The sequence below is a fragment of the Phalacrocorax aristotelis genome, chromosome 2 (assembly GCF_949628215.1).
Source record: "Phalacrocorax aristotelis chromosome 2, bGulAri2.1, whole genome shotgun sequence".
NCBI classification, from domain to species: Eukaryota; Metazoa; Chordata; class Aves; order Suliformes; family Phalacrocoracidae; genus Phalacrocorax; species Phalacrocorax aristotelis.
Window position 1 is genome coordinate 46,711,537 of NC_134277.1, and position 16,162 is coordinate 46,727,698.

At 40.6% G+C, this 16,162-nt stretch overlaps 1 protein-coding gene across 2 annotated transcripts in view; it reads right to left on the reverse strand.

Moving 5' to 3' along the window:
- The window catches only part of SNRK (SNF related kinase), a 45,918-nt gene extending 30,129 nt beyond the window's left edge, over positions 1–15,789 (reverse strand). The window contains exons 1-3 of one of the 2 annotated variants that reach the window (XM_075083322.1): positions 15,514–15,789; positions 4,351–4,449; positions 2,355–3,048 (exon numbers count right to left, since the gene is read on the reverse strand). In XM_075083322.1, the coding sequence (XP_074939423.1) occupies positions 2,355–2,943 (589 nt within the window). In that variant the 5' untranslated portion in view covers positions 2,944–3,048; positions 4,351–4,449; positions 15,514–15,789. The remainder of the gene's footprint in view (positions 1–2,354; positions 3,049–4,350; positions 4,450–15,513) is intronic. The other variant, XM_075083321.1, reaches the window with a different exon arrangement.
- Between the last annotated feature and the right edge of the window lie 373 nt (positions 15,790–16,162).

The window sequence follows — 16,162 nt, forward strand, 5'->3', positions numbered from 1 at the left end:
TCTTTAAAGCCCTAATTTTTTTTTCCATAATCTTTGCTTTTAAAATACACAAATAAGTCATATTTAGAGACCTTACATAGAGTATCTTACCTTTTACCCACAGTTAGAAATGGAAAATCCAGACACTTCAAGGTCTAATTGGCCATTCACAGTAAATTGATATTTTTTTATTCTGTAATTACTGTACTGATGGTACTTTAGAGATTTTGTAGGGCATCACAAAGTGATGAAAACTGTGCCACTAAAAAAGTTAGAATACAAGCACTGCAATCTGTCAGTTAGCATAGAAGTCCTAGTACCCAGTAACTGAGACAGTATACTGGGGAATAAGTAAGCAAAAACTAACTACTGATGTGTATTTACATATTCTCAGAAATACAACTTAGCTAGCACCCTTAAACATCAGCTACAAGACATTAATTTATTTCTAGTTTTTCTACTGTTCACATCAATCCACTCTGTCTTAGCCAAACCTCCTCCACTATGAATCCATTCAACCGTTTTCTTCTAGTACTATTCAGAAGTTTACCTACCTAATTGCTTACCAAGGCCTCTAAGAAACATTTTATAAGATGCCACCATCCTTACATTTATCATTAAGAGTTCCAAAGTGTGCTTTGTTGGCTATGTAATTCAGTTTAGACCATCTGGTCATAATGCTCCTAATGACCCCCGCCCCCCATTAATCCCCATACAGCTTCTTTCTTCAAAGCATCTTCAGCTGAGCAGCCATATCAAAACTCCATTTTTTTCTCATCCTCCAAAATCTGACTGCTACTTCTTTTTTCAAGAATTAATTTACATCCAGCACCGCACAGAATATTTAACAAATGCATTCCTCCATCTAGTTTTGGAGGCCACTGCAGTCACTTACACTCATGCTTCAGGATATTCAAAATGAGAGACATGGAAGAACAAAGAAGAACTCAGGAGTTAGGATCTCTACTAATAAAACCAGAACCAACTCATCTAGAACATTTGACTAAATTGAAATCATTTTGTCAAGCATCACTGTAGCATCAACATGGATTTGCAAAACCACAAATAGCATAGACATCTAAAATTCCCAATTATAGCACACTTGAGAAAGTACTTTCAAGTCCAGAAAACCTACAGTAAAATACCTATTCAAAGTCAGAAGCCATGAAGTGACATTGAAATGTTTAAGCAAAGACCAGATCTACTAAATAGAAATATTTATATTAAAAACAATGGAAGAATTTTAGTTCAGTGTGCAAAAACACCTTGTCAGCATACAAAGTTAGCTGATCATTTACATTGGGCAAACTAGCAAAAAATTAGACAGGTCGGTCTTAAACCATTGCTACAGCCACTACTATAACCACTACAAAACACACAGAGTCATGTACAGAGTCCTAATGAGTGTTATTAAGATAGTAAAAGTATCAGATGCTAGGCACACAAGAACAAGAGGTATGCTGACTACAATAAGCTATTTTTGAAGCACCATTTGGAATTATAGGTATCTGAATTTGTTGAAGTGAGTTCTACCTCCTCTAACAGATACGAGCAATCTGTATGACTACCAGTCATATTCAGTGACTCTATCAATGTTTAGAGCTATTTTAAGGAAACCTCTAAGTTACTTCTGCTAGCATATGCAGTAGACCTAAAAGAGTAAGAGAACTATCTGCAGTAGTCTGTCTAGCACACTCCACTTTCCAGCTAGAAACATTAGACGATTAATTGACACAGTACTATTTCTCCTACCTTTTAAACAACTGGGAGCAACTGGGAACTCACCCCCTACTTTCAGTTCACAGACAACAGAAGGGCAGAGAAGGGGAAGAGGGAGTTCAAGCCTTCCTTAATTTCCTGTCTCCTCCTTCAATAGCCAAGTTAGTACTTATTAAAAATGGATTCCTACCACCTTGCAGCAGAACATGTAAGCAGCCTGGGCTCATGATGTCATTCTTATATGGCTAAACTAGGCAAAAATAATCACTGGGTGGTTGGGATTTTTTGGGGGAGGAGGGTGATGTTAAAAATAAATTAAAACCAGGCACTTTTATGAAAAGGAGATGGGTCCTCTAACAAAGCCACTACAAATATACACATTGCGCTCACATTATGAATAGAAAAGTTAATTACAATGTATAGAATAGCATCATTTCATGCAAAAATAACTTTTAAGCATTTTGAGAATGTTTGAGTATCTCCTTCAAACAGAGCTGCTCCCGCATTAACTCATCCATAACTCATCCAGGTTATAATATTATTTCTTGCCAATTAGCTGTCTAACATATATGACATTATTTTGAAACAGAAAACAGAGCGGTATAACACCACAGTACTTAAGTTTCGATTACTGGTTGAATTCAAAGAGGACATACCCACTGCTGGTGCATCATATTCATCCCCAAGTAAAATTTCAGGAGCAGAATATGCAAGAGATCCACAGCTTGTGGTGAGCTTCTTTCCAGGCTGAAATTTGTTGCTGAAGCCAAAATCAGTCAATTTCACAAGTCCCTGTTTTTCAAAGAAGACCACATTCTCTGGTTTTAAGTCTCTGTGAACTACGTGCAGTTTATGGCAGTAGGATATAGCATGAACTATTTGAGCAAAGTATTTTTTTGCCAGATCCTCATTCAGGCCTTCTTCATGTTTCATGATATAATCAAACATATCTCCTCCATCACCTAGCTCTAAGATAAGATAAAGCTTGGTCTGGGTGTCAATCACTTCATACAGCCGTACTATATTGGGATGCTGCACTAGTTTCATGCATCTAACTTCTTGAAAAAGATGTCCGGTGGCTAGAGTGTCCAGTTTGGTCTTGTCAATTACTTTTACTGCTACTTTTTCACCTGTAAAGACATGACGAGCGAGTTTGACCACAGCAAAATGGCCTCTGCCCAAAGTTTTATCCAAGTCATACAATCCTGCAATTTTTCCATCATATCCTCGTTTGAAGCCTGCCATTCTGTTCCAGAAGACGAAATAACGTTTAAGCTCTTTGGAAATGTGATCTTTTCATATAAGAGTATCTAATGCAATTAAGTAGTCCATTGTCACTTCCAAGCATACCTGAAAATAAAGCGACAAGATTACATATCTGTATAAAAATAAGCAAAATTATCCTGTAATTCTCCCAAAGCTACACTGGCACATTACCATGGATTACTTAGGAAATTCTTCAGGTGTTTTTGCAAAGGGTTTGATAAGCCACACTGTGGTAACAGATTTCTGAAATCACATTATCAGTATGCTTGAAGAAAGTAAATTTCAACATCACAATAATGAAAATGTCTCTGAAGCTCAGTGGCCTTCATGTTACTGAGTTAGAAACCTTGCAAGCAACACTTGAAGAAACCAGCGTTATAAACCTGTAACTTTTCCAGCTACATTAGAAATTAGCTGGGCAGGGAACATGCTTGATTTATCTTATTTTTGGCATATTCCTTCACGTTGCAGCATGAAACAGCTCTAATACAAAGTTCTGATGGCATGACTTTGGACTTTTATCTCCTCCCTTTTAACAGCTTCCTGTTTACCAAAGCTTAGACTGACATACAAGACTTAATTTTGTTACTCTAATTAGTTCAAGCATTATCAATCAATACTGTAATTACAACAAATGAACAAAGCTTTACAGGCTGAAATGAAACATTTGGGTTGGATGTACTCTTAGTGCTAAATAAAATGTCTTGTTAAATATTTTGACTGGAGTTATAAAAACTGGTGATAAAAAGTTTGCATGTAGGCTGCATATGTTCAGCAGTCCTGGGAATGAGTCAGGAGAAGGGGAAGAAGAGTGGGAAGGAAGGGGAGAGAACTCGAGAGTTCAGCTTATTTGTGCTGAACTCCTGCTTACCCATTAATTTGGCATTTAAGGAAACAAGATCTAACTTATAAAATGTTCATATTCAAACCTGCTTTTGAAGGTCTTATGACCCATTGCCATTTTTTTCATGCACAAAACCCCCCAAAAACTTTTCCTGCATTTTTAACTTAGATTCAAGTTTAAATAAAAATCTGTAGCTATCAAAAAGCTAACCATTTCTCTTACTTTGAGTGCAAAGTAGCTAGAAATATGAAAATTAGATGGCTTATTGCCAACTCAGTAAAATACAGAAAACATAGCTCTTTAGAATATATTTTCAGTTTCAAAACTGAACTTCAAAAATAAAATCTTTGAAAAGGAAGCCGGTGAACAAATAGCCCCTTACATTAGTTATTCTCAAGTCAAAATGTAAACATTAGATTAAAAACACTCCCTGCTAAACAAGTTATTTCACAGGCAGTGAAACTAATGAACCTGGTTTCATATGGATTCAATTACAAGGTTGGGGGGTCCTATGAGGATTCTCTAATGTTTAACAAGCTCACCTTACTGCTTCTCTCAGCTGGAGCCATGGTATAACCTCTTCTCTATCCAGCTGTCTACTTCCACAAAGTCCATGGGAATTCAGTTTGAGACCTCCACCCCTGTAAAATTTGAATTAAATCAATCAGCTTCTGAAACATCAAATCAATCAACTTCTCAAACCTCATAACTCCGGCAAGGAACAGGGTAAGTGTTAACAATCATACCAACATTGGGGTTTGGTCTTTTGTTTTTCTTTACGGATAATGATCAAGCTTTAAAAAACTTCATTGGGTTTTGTGTTACTGTACCCTTTCATTCTGCTACTGAGCTCTATGCTTCAGATGCTCTTCCAAAACTTACTCCACACTTCACTAGAAGATGCCACAGTATCAAAATTGGGGTTGGCATATCTGCTTCCTGACACATCCCATACCGCTCATCTTACAACGTTTTCCCTACCACTCCCAATTAACCATGTAATACTATCCCATCCTTATTCCACAAAGTACAAAACTAGATTAGAGCATGCTACATTAAACCAAATGCCTGTGTCAAACACTCTCCTACCTGGTAAGTAACCATTAGAGGATACACAGGGAAGAACATAGTACAATGGCAACCAATCAGTAATGAAACTCTCATTACCTCTAAGAGATTCAAAAACTTCTTTACAACAGAGGGCAGTAGCTTTGTGTTTAATAATGCTTGATGGATTCCACCCCATCCCTCCCTGTGAAACTGGGCAGGTACTTTAATAAAGCATGTGAATTTTTAGTACCAAGAACATCCTGCAACAAGGGGTTTGATAGCTTAACTATGTGCTGTGAGAACCACTGCTTCCTCATGTTTGTTTTTAATCTTCTGATAATTTGTGCATCTTCTCATTCACTGTCTGTTCCAAAACAAGAACTATCATGCTCTATTTACCTTACCTCAAACAGCTCACAGTTTTATCTTCCTCCCCTCCCAGCTTCAGTTCAATCTTGTTCAAGTCCTAGTCTGTCACTCATTCTACAGAGGTTATTTCACAGGCTTAGCACTCTTCTCACCTTTTTCTGGTTTGTTCTATACTACTTTCTTCGGCCAATTTGGTTTTTTTTTGTTGGGGTTCTTTTTGACTACTACTGAGCACTGACATAATGTTTTCATGTAATGCTTTATTATAGTTGTATAATGTTCCATCATGTTGACCTAACCCCCAAAATGCAGGCTAATGAAAAATAGTGTACACACATGAACCACCTAACCTTAACCTTTATGAAGCAATAGGGGAGATATCAGCTGTGCCCCATGTGGTTGTGACTCCAGAGTCTCAATCCTAGAAGGACTGCAAGCATTTAAAAAACAAAACAAAACAAAACAAAAAAAAACCAGCAAACTACCCCATCCCTCAAACATACTTCATGGAACTGCTGTCTCCACAGCACCCTAATCACACTCTTCACTGCTTCTAGATTAAAGAAATAAAAGAAAAAAGAGCACACAAACTTACAAAGACAACTTTTTTTAAAACGCCACTAGAACATCACCCCTCCCTACAAATCTGTTTTACCCATAATGCATCCTATAGTCAATACCTTATGCTAATCTACTTAAACTTTAGAATCCTTGAACTTAAAAAACCCCCTGTAGAAGTCATGTCAAAAAACAAAGCAAAACACAAACAGCTATTCCCTATGCAACTGAAGTTACAAACAAAACAAACTCCAGTGGTCAAGTTTTATGGACCATTTCTTTCTTGAATGGTAAGTCAAACCTCAAGTTTTACATCTCTATTCACACAAATTCATCACATCCTACAAATCTGGCCCAGATCATGAAACACCTTTACTCTCTGTGAAGGAGACGTGGCTTTAAGAGAGACTTTCTGTTAAGCCTCGGATTAAAAACACAGGCACACAAGACAGAGCTTTCTCAGTGCATGGCAAAAACGAAGTCTTGTTACTGGAAGAGGTAAGGAAGATGGAGGTAAAATGGCTAGGTCAATTTGGACTTAGCTTTTCCCTCTTAAATTCAAGAAGGTTCCATCCTTGGCAGAGCAAAAAGGAGAGCGCAAACCCAGGCAGATGTAACAGAATAACATGCCTGAATTTAAGTAACTACAACACTCAGCAATAAATGAAGATTTATACATAATTATTTTGTTCACTTGGCACATTCTCAACCACCTTTGTACAAACTCAACAAGTGATTTATCTCTAAATGACAGAACACACAAACATCAACCTGTCAACAAAATCCCAGCAAAAATCCATTATGCTTAAGCCATGGAGAAATACATCAGACAGTAATCAATAGGATAAAACCTTACAGAAACTGAAGATAAACTACGCTTATTAACATTGCAGCCCAATTAGCTGAAATAAGATGAATGTAGATTCATTAACTGTTTAACATGAAGTCTCCACAACAACAGTCCAACTAACTTTACATTCTGTGGTCTTAAAATAAGTCTTCAGAGAAGAAACTCCCACAGCTAAACACAAGGATCTTTGATGCACACACGGTTTGAAGGGAACATAGCAAAATTAAGAATTGCTCCATAGTAGCAAATGGATGCAAAACTGTCATAGTGGATATCGATACAAACCCTGATTACAATTTAAATATGCTACCTGATGTATCACAGTTGCTATACCAACACTTTTCAGATAAGTAGTTTCTTTTTTCTCAGTTTCTCTCGACTAAAAAAAGCAGAATTTTGAAAGCACTTAAGGATCAACTAAGAGCACAGTTTTACAGGGTACCAGCTTTTGAGCTGAAGCCTCTTTGTGACCCTTTCTTTGCAGCTGTCTCCTTGGTTACATCAGTAAAACTTTTCGGGCTAACTATAAATGGAATCACCCAAAACGTCCAGATCTAACACATCTACTACCATCACGCTCCAAAACAGGGTTAGTTTTAATGACAGAACATTTCAGTGATCCAGTTTACAATGTGACCTCTTGAACATTTTACCAAATGAAGGAGCTGCAAACTGCAGCACGGAACAATCAATTTCAACCAGCCGTACTTTTGCCAGCAAGCTGAACTACATCCTGAGGAAAAACATTTAAGAGACAGTTATATCACAGAAAATGTTTACCTGTCTTTCTTTCAAATCACATTATCCATTATAAGTTTATTTTTCAGCATTAGTTTGGGTTTTCTAGGTGGCAAGCTGACTGACCATTAGCAGCATTTAATCCGTGTGGCTAGTTACGGTTTTAAAAATGCAGTTTCCCCTGACCATACCGGAATTCAGCTACACCCCCAATACTCATTTTATGCAATGTAGAGATTTACCAGTAAATAGACTGAGAACAGATCCTTCCTTCCATAGAAGCTCATATATCTTATCCCACAAACTACTGCAAACAGCCTCTGTAATGGAGACCTTCAGAAGCTGTTCTGTAATATCACATGCACCCTATTAAGAGGCTTAACAACAGTACTGTGATTTAACAGTCTCTCAAAGATGGATGAATACTCTAATAGATCTGTTTAGAAAAACAGCGTGTTTCAGAGACACCAGTTTTTCTTTAAGCAACTCATCCTGTCCAAAAAGTTGCATGTAGAATCTAATGGAAGACCAGCCTAGTTCGTCTTACCTTAATCTGTGTATTAGCTTCTTTAGAAAAATGAAGATTCAAGGTCCCATTTCACCAAAATGTTATACTACTATCAATGCAAAAATTTCCCCACATTACCAGGCTAACAGACATAAAAAGCTGAAGTAATCTTTACTGGGACAGGCCCATCCGCAGACAGCTAACCATTCCTGTCTCCCTTCAGTCAACACAGATAAGAGTCTATGATAAAACAAATTGCACCCTAAAGCAGTTAGCTAAATAGATCAAATGAATCATTTCTTAAAAGCACACATTTTCATTTTCATTCTCTGTAACAGGAGTTTAGGATGACTAGTTCAGTGGATGTACATATTATACACATCCACAAGATAGACTGAATAAGTTTCACCCTGCTTCTCCTTTTGCTCTCATCTCAGATGAATAACAGCATCTATACCAATTATTTATTTAGTACCTAATTATATGTTGAGACTTATGTTGCTATTTTTCCTAAAAACAGTAAACCAAAATTTGACATAAACCGATCAGAGATCCAGAAGAAATTTTTTTACTCTGAAAGCAATTTCTCCAAATTCTTAGTATCTGAGATCAAACTGCTATGCTACTGTAAGATACTTTCACAGCCTAATCCATGAGCCTTTAAAAACAGCCTATCTTTGCTACTATATGAGCCACTACTTACACGTGATTATGTTACACCTTCACCAGTGTGTCAATCTACTTTCCCAGAGGGCTTTCTATCACCTTTCCTTTTATATAAGGGAGAGCCAACATGCTAGAAGCAGGTACAAAGTGTTGCAAGAGTGAAGTGTGAAGAACATCCACACTTAATGAGTACCACATGCTCTGAAAACTAGTCATGACTCAATTCCTCCAGAGTATTTAAAACTGTTTAAGTCTCATACTATCCAATATTCAAGACAATATGGGTCTTCAGATCCCAAGAAGCTCTATTCTCCTTTTGTTTCCACACAGAGGTGTCACAGTCCAGCGAAGCCCTTCCTCCCCCACCTTCCTGTGACAGAAGCCTTCACAACTACCATTCAAAGGTAAGGTACTCAAAAGAAAGAACAGCTGTATACCTGCTCTCAGCCAAACACTTTGCAGATGTAGCTGTTCTTGGGGGGGGCAGGGGGGACATGACACACAAGGGCGGGGGTGTTACAACTCAGCCCGTGTATACACTATGCTATCTAATGCTTTATTGTCCACTTTGCATGACTGCACCACAGTGCCTATGCATATCTTCCCCTTCACCGATGACAAACCCCATAAACTCTCCTGCTCCTAGCAAGCTCCACAATAAAACACTACAGCAGATTTTAAGGTGTACGTGCACTTCTTTTATTTTCCTATGAGGCCTCATTGTCATATCCCACAGCATCAGCATCCACCTCATACTGCATTACTACAATATCAAAATGTATCAGCAAACCTCTCTACTGTTCAGCATGGCTACACTTAAAGTGATGAAGGTAAGAGTTATCAAGTAGTTCTATGTTTCAAACATATAAAGAACTAACCTGCACAATTTAATGTTATTCCCTAGTTTTAAATAGTCTTCAGAATTTTGCTCTTAAAATATGAGAGCTGCCAATTTCTGATGAAGTTTTTCCATTAAACATTTGGGAAGCCTGTAGTGAAATGTTAGTGTTTCACTATTTTTAGAATGTATTGCAGACATCAGAGTTACTGATGCCTAGCCTTAACTCTTCTTAGAATCCAGAAATAAATACAAAATGCTAACAAGAATCCTTCAACTCTAAGGTCCATTATTCAGTGAGCAGCCAGCAGCAGAAATATTTGGCAGGCCAATAAACTTAATAAAACATTGCTCCTGGACCTATAAACAAAAGGTTGGTGGAGGGCAGGTAGCATTATAGGTTTGAAAAGAAATAGAAGTTACTAACATTATTTTGTAACAGCAAATTACGATAACCTGCACAACCTGAGATCTAAGAGCATGACTTCTCGTACATCGGAGCTGCCTCAAAAAATTAGATGTAGAAAATATGACGCATGATTCAGGACATCATCAATTAAAGAATACATTTATTTCTTCGACAAGAAATTCCCAAGCTTTTAGACCTCTGGATTGCTGTCTACCATAATATTTTCTTGAAGATCAGTACAGTCACGCCAAGCATTGAAAGTTTAAGCTCTCCTCTTTCCATGGTTTTGCACAGCTATGGTAAGTGGTTTGCAGAACACTAGTAAAGAGCAAACTAAAATTTGAGAACTGTGCTGTAGAAGCCCCACTATATAGTTGTCATCTTTGTGAGAATCATCTTCAGTACAGACAAGTTAAAAAAACCGCAGGATCTGAATTGGTCCTTCAAGGCCCCCCACTTTAAAAGTAAAGAACGTCTATTTCCTTTTTCTTTCACAACACGCAGGTGAAGTAAAAAAAAAACAAACAAACAGACAACACTGAAGTAGGTATATATTGCAAAGCAATAGCAAGAGAGTCGCAGCAATAGGAAGGTTACATTTACAGACTAGATGCCAAAGCTATTAAGACACATGTGCTAAGAGTGATGAAGCTATGATCCATTGACAAACCCATGATTAGTAGTCACTGGCATTGGTTCCTACTGCCTCTAGTTGTGAAATATGTTAAAAGCCCAAGATACTTCCATACCCATGCTGATAATCACTGTAGTTCACAAGGCACTTTCCATTTCTAAAAGGAGGTATTACACAAGACAAATGCAATCTGCCCCATGGATTTGAGAACTCTGCAATAGCTTTACACCATCTACAGCCACAGCTCCAAAAGCAAGTAATTTTATGTTGTCTCCGTTTTCCTCTTGTGCTTACTCTCAAAGCCCGGTATGTAGCTAAATAAATAACAAAAGTAATACAGACACCACCACTCCTTTCCCATATCAGATGTTTCAGCAATACACCATTTAAGATTTAAGGCTGCTCTTAAAGTATTATTGCAGAGGAAGAAAACACCAGACCTTCCCAAATGGCTTTGCCCCCATCTTCTGCAAAGTAGTATGCAATAACATCTTTTAAAAAGGACTTGCTCCAAATTTTATATCTGCTAGTACTTTATCTGTGCATCAGTTATAAAACTTTGTTCAGACCCTGTGATATCAAAATTAGTTTCAATTGAAATGATCATGTTTTGCAGGTCCCATTGAAATTTCTGAAAAATTTTGCAGTTTCCCAAGAAATTAACATGAATATCTTAGTTACAGACATTCATAAACCTAACCAATCAAGATCTGATATCAAAGCAGTCTGAAGATCACAGAAGCCAACAAGCTTTTCAGTCAACCATTTATAAACAGATAACTCATGGTAGTTGGACTCCCTGGCCCAAAATTATACTTTTCCAAGCTTGATAAGCAATATCTAAGTAGCTTCTCAAAGGCTTTACTGTTCTAAATCCCATCACGTTTTCCTTACACACACACACACACCCCAAATAACTAGGGCCATGAAACTAATGAAGAAATACTCTGCATAGCAGACAGAAGTCATATTATTGTGATTCATGATGGTATCATTGTCTTTTAGACAGGACACTACATCTTCATTTCCAGAAAACCTACTGCAGGAACTTTGCAGAAAAAAAGACAACCCAGATTTCTATTCCACCAGTCCAGACTCCTTTAGAGGAATCACCTCATCTGCTCCATGCTCATGAATTCTCAGAATTGTTTCACCTTTTTCAAATGCCTATTCATTAATATTACCACATAATTTTCTCATGCCAGACAGTATAGCAAAGATTACTAACAGCAGCTCTAAACACTCCACCATTAATCAATGAACACTTCACTGTGGCTTAACATTTTAATAAGTTACCACTGTTGTAACACCTAACATCATCTTTGTTGTGTGAATTCAGAATCACAAAAATTTTTATTTTGCATCAAGGGAGGTGAAAGCATCAATCATGAACTCATATTCGAATATTCAGATGCAAGCATGTGCACACATTGTTAGTACCTATTACAAATAATTTCTATTAAATTTCCTAAGAATTATTTCTGAGCTCAAATTTCAGAAAGCTTCATTTGTGTAGCAACCTCTCTGATAAGTCAATTCAGTACTGAAGTTTTCTGACAAGTTGCTTCTGAGATACTGACATTGTCCATCTAGGATACAAACTACTTAAACTTTCAGAAACAGCACCTACCCCAACCTACAGTTACTAATTTTCAATACTTTACCCTCATTTATAGCATCTTAAATTAGTTAGGCACTGGCAGACATCTGAAATTCGCCATGCTTCAGTATGAAACAAAATTATAAAAGTCTAGTTGGTTTAAGTCCAGTCAGTAACTGGATAGGAGACTCCTGCAGAAAACACAGAATGATATGTGAACAGTAAAAGCCAGTCTGTCAAATTCAGTGCAACATTCATGCCCTAATGCTGTTGTAGAAGATCACTGTACAACTGCTTCAGCTTTTCAGAAAGCGAACATGCCCTGCTTTATATTTCACAAGTGTAAAAACTACACAGCACTTTTTCCTCATTAAGTTCTTAACACTGGTGACTTAATCAACTTATGTGTACTAGAACTCTGCCAGGGTAAGTTATCCTAGAATTGTAAGTGAATATACAGTTTTTCAAATCCTCTTAAGCTCTTACATAATACTGTTATGTGTATTAAAACAACAGCTACTTTACATTATTACAGAAGCTGTAGCATTCCAGTTAAGTGCTGGAAAGCAGCATGACATGGAAGATGCGCAGAACCTCACAGGTTACTGAAGTTAGGAGCTGATGCAATTTAATATCAGTATATTCATCATAAACTGCAGTTCAGCCCTACATACAAAAGATAGTGTCTCTGATCTTAACCACGTTTCATCAGTTTCTTATTTTAAGACATAATTAAAAAACACTATTAAGATGGAATGGACAGAAGTTCACCAAGAAATTTTACAGCTACAGCATTTCAGCAGAATTTTGAAAGCAGACAAACCCAGGAAAAGTGCATTATTTTAGGAGAGACATTCTGAGGGAAAAAAGCTAGCAGTACCAGGGTACTGTGCCCTTGAAAGTAAGGCAGGCAGCAAAGCAAGACAAAGGCAGTAGTTTGGCATTACAGTTGCTAGTGGGATAAAAAGGACAATGACACACCGAAGGTGTAGACTGCAGAATTACTCAAATACGATATCAAAGGCAGGGAGTTAGAGCCTTAGAAGAGATCAGGTTGGTCAGAACAGTGCATGACAAAGATGACTACTGCAAACAGAAGAATATCTGCAGTGGTATCTTAACATGCATACTCTTAACATGCTATTTGTTTAAAATAATCAGAAAGCAGACTACGTATCTACAGTGCAGCCACCCACACCACATGGGAATACCAGTTATCACAGCAAGATGATTCAAGGAACAGCAGTAACCTGTAGAGAAATTTCACTGTCTAAAACTCAAGCTGTACTTTCTTGCTTCTGACTTGTATAAAAAGAAAGAAAGCCAAAACCAAAATCCACTTAAGATGACATCTCCCCCTTTTGCTGTTTTTGTTGGAAGCCTCAGGTGTGGATCACAAAGGTTCTCTTAAAAGAATCAGATGAATGTGCTGTCTTAGATGATACCTTGCCTACCAGGCACTACTCCAACAATCAGGTTAGCCTTTTTTTCCCCAACCACTTGAAAAATCATGCCATCATTCTACCACTTTCTAGCCTTTTAGAATATTCAGGAAAAGTATGAGACAAGACTGGACTTTCTCCTCCTTAGTTTTAGATGTTGAGTCCTCAAATCTGGATGTTTCCATGCACCAAGAGTAAAAGGGGCAGATATTGGCCTATTTAAGTTAACATTTCAACACGTTCCACAAGGTAAAATTTGATTGCATTATGTAGCAATGACTGCGAGGTCTTGTGAGTTCGTTTCAGATTCCTTCTTTCTAAGGATCAGCAATAGTACAAAAATAACCAGCAGCCAAATTCCCATTTTCTGTGATACACTTATAGCTATATAAAAACCCCCACCATTCATTAACCCAGTTCCTAATGGTGCATGCCTTGCAAGAACTGCTTAATTCTAACATAATAAACATTTGCTTGTAAACACTTCTCTATAGATTTCATCTCGCTGAGATTCATTAAACTGGTCCGTCCCCAGAGCCTGGAAATCTAAATATATCCATAATAAACAACTCCAAAAAGCAGCCTATATGACTAAGTAGTGACTGCACTACAGAGGGCAGGCGTAAGCAGATTTGCACGCAATTCATTCATGCTAGATGGCTGTATATCATACAATACACTTCAGCTGCTTCAGGAACTGCAATGGTACCATTGAGGAAACCACTTCTTTGCATATCTACTCCTAATAAGCTCTTGAAAGCAAGATGATCAGTAAAAAAGTATCTATGCATAAGCAAAAACCCAAGGCTTTTTATACGCCTATATCCCATGTAAAGCTTTCTCCTTCACAGGTGTTCTAGCATCCCTTACCAATAAAAATAACCAGTCTGAAAATAGGTCACATTTGTCACCAATCATCCTCTGGCCAACACAGGCTTTTTCCCTAGTGGATGTCCTCCAATACTTTATCCAGTGTACTTATTAAAAAAAACACAAACCAAACACACACACCAAAACCAACCACACATCTGTCCTTCAGCTATTACCAAGACCGTACATCAACCACAAACATCTTTAAAAGTAATCTTCCATAAATTTAACTAGTGGAGTGCCAAAACCCACGCAAGCAAAAAGCACAAAGACCTCTCTCCAGGACTTAAGTACTTATCTGACCGATTTCTTGGGTAATCTAAAGGCAGTAAATTCGATGCAGTAAGCATACTGACAGAAGCAATATACGTATTGACAAAGAACAAGGGATACTTGTGCCTCCAGCCTCTGTCAGGGGCACGCTCCAGCTCTGCGAGTAGAAAAGCCTCCAGCTCGCATTCTGAGCAAACCTGTTGGCTACGCACCTGGTTCCGAGGGGTAAGATGCACCGTCATTCCCCCAAAACGCACCCGTGACCGGCCCGACTCTCTAACCGCAGGCCTTTCGCCTCCCTTGTTTATCTTTTTTTTTTTTCCCAAGCGACGGAAAATACGAGGCGGAGCTGGCAAGGGCAGCAGGGTGGCGGAGGAGCGAACTCGCCGCCACTTTTCCTGCGATGACCCCGCGGTGCGCGTCCGGTGCTCCGGGGCGGACAGCGAGGTCGGACGCGCGGGGGGGCACAGTCACGCGTGGGGCCGGGTGCCAGGCGGGTGGGCCGGTCACACGCACGCCTCGGTGCCGCGGGGACGCGTCGCACCCCTCGCAGGGGGAAAGGGCTCGCGTGGGGCGCGCCAGGGGGCATGGGAGGCTCCCGCCGGGAGCACACCGTCCCCGCCGTGACACCCGCTTCGTCCTCCCCCCCAAACCCCTCTCCTGAGGGAAAGGGCTTGAGAGTCCCAGGCGGCACCAAAACACCGACCTTCGGCGGCCGGCAGACGTCCCCCCACCGCCTTATCCTGGGCCCAGGCCGCCATTGGGCCGCCCGGGAGGAGCTCGGCGGGCGAGGCCGGCTCCGGGAGAAACGGAAAGGCGAAGAGAGGGGATGCAGGGAACCCACTACACCCCACCGCCCCAGCCCGAGCTGAACCCGGCCCAACCCCACCGGCAACTTACCGCCTGCAGCACCGGCGTCTCCTCGGGCCGCCGCGCCCCGCGCCGCCCCCTGCATGGGCAGCACCCGCCTCGACCGCCCTCGGGAGCGGCGGCGGGGACGGGGAGCGCGGCGGAAACGGAGGGAGAGGGTCGCGGACCCCAGCGGGTAAACTCGGGGGTGGGTAAAGCTCGTGTGGGGGCGGCAGTTGCGGCGACTCCCGCCCCGCGCTTGGCTGCCCGGCTTACCGCTCCGCCGGGCCCCGCCGCTGCGGCTGCAGCGAGTACCGAGACGCAACTGACAACAACGGCGGCGGCGGCTCTCGGAGAGCCGTTGGGCGGGGGGGGGGCGGGGGCGAGGCGGGGCAACGGACCGCCGCGCGAGCCCGCCAGTCGGCCGCCGCTGCGCCTGCGCGGCGGGGAGGCCGCGCCATTGCCGTCACGGCGGGCCAATGGGGGAAGGGGGAGCGCGGCGGGGCGGGGCGGGAGCGGGGGAGAGGCCGCCTGAGGGGAGGGCGGCAGGGGGCAGCTGAGGGGACGGGGTGGTCCGGCGGTGCTCGGGGGCAGGGCTTGTCCCCTTCCTGGCCGCTCTGGGTTCCCGCGTACCCAAGGTCCCGAGTAATTCCCCGTGGAAATGGCAAAAATAAGAGAGGAGAGGGTCGAAGCCGGCGGG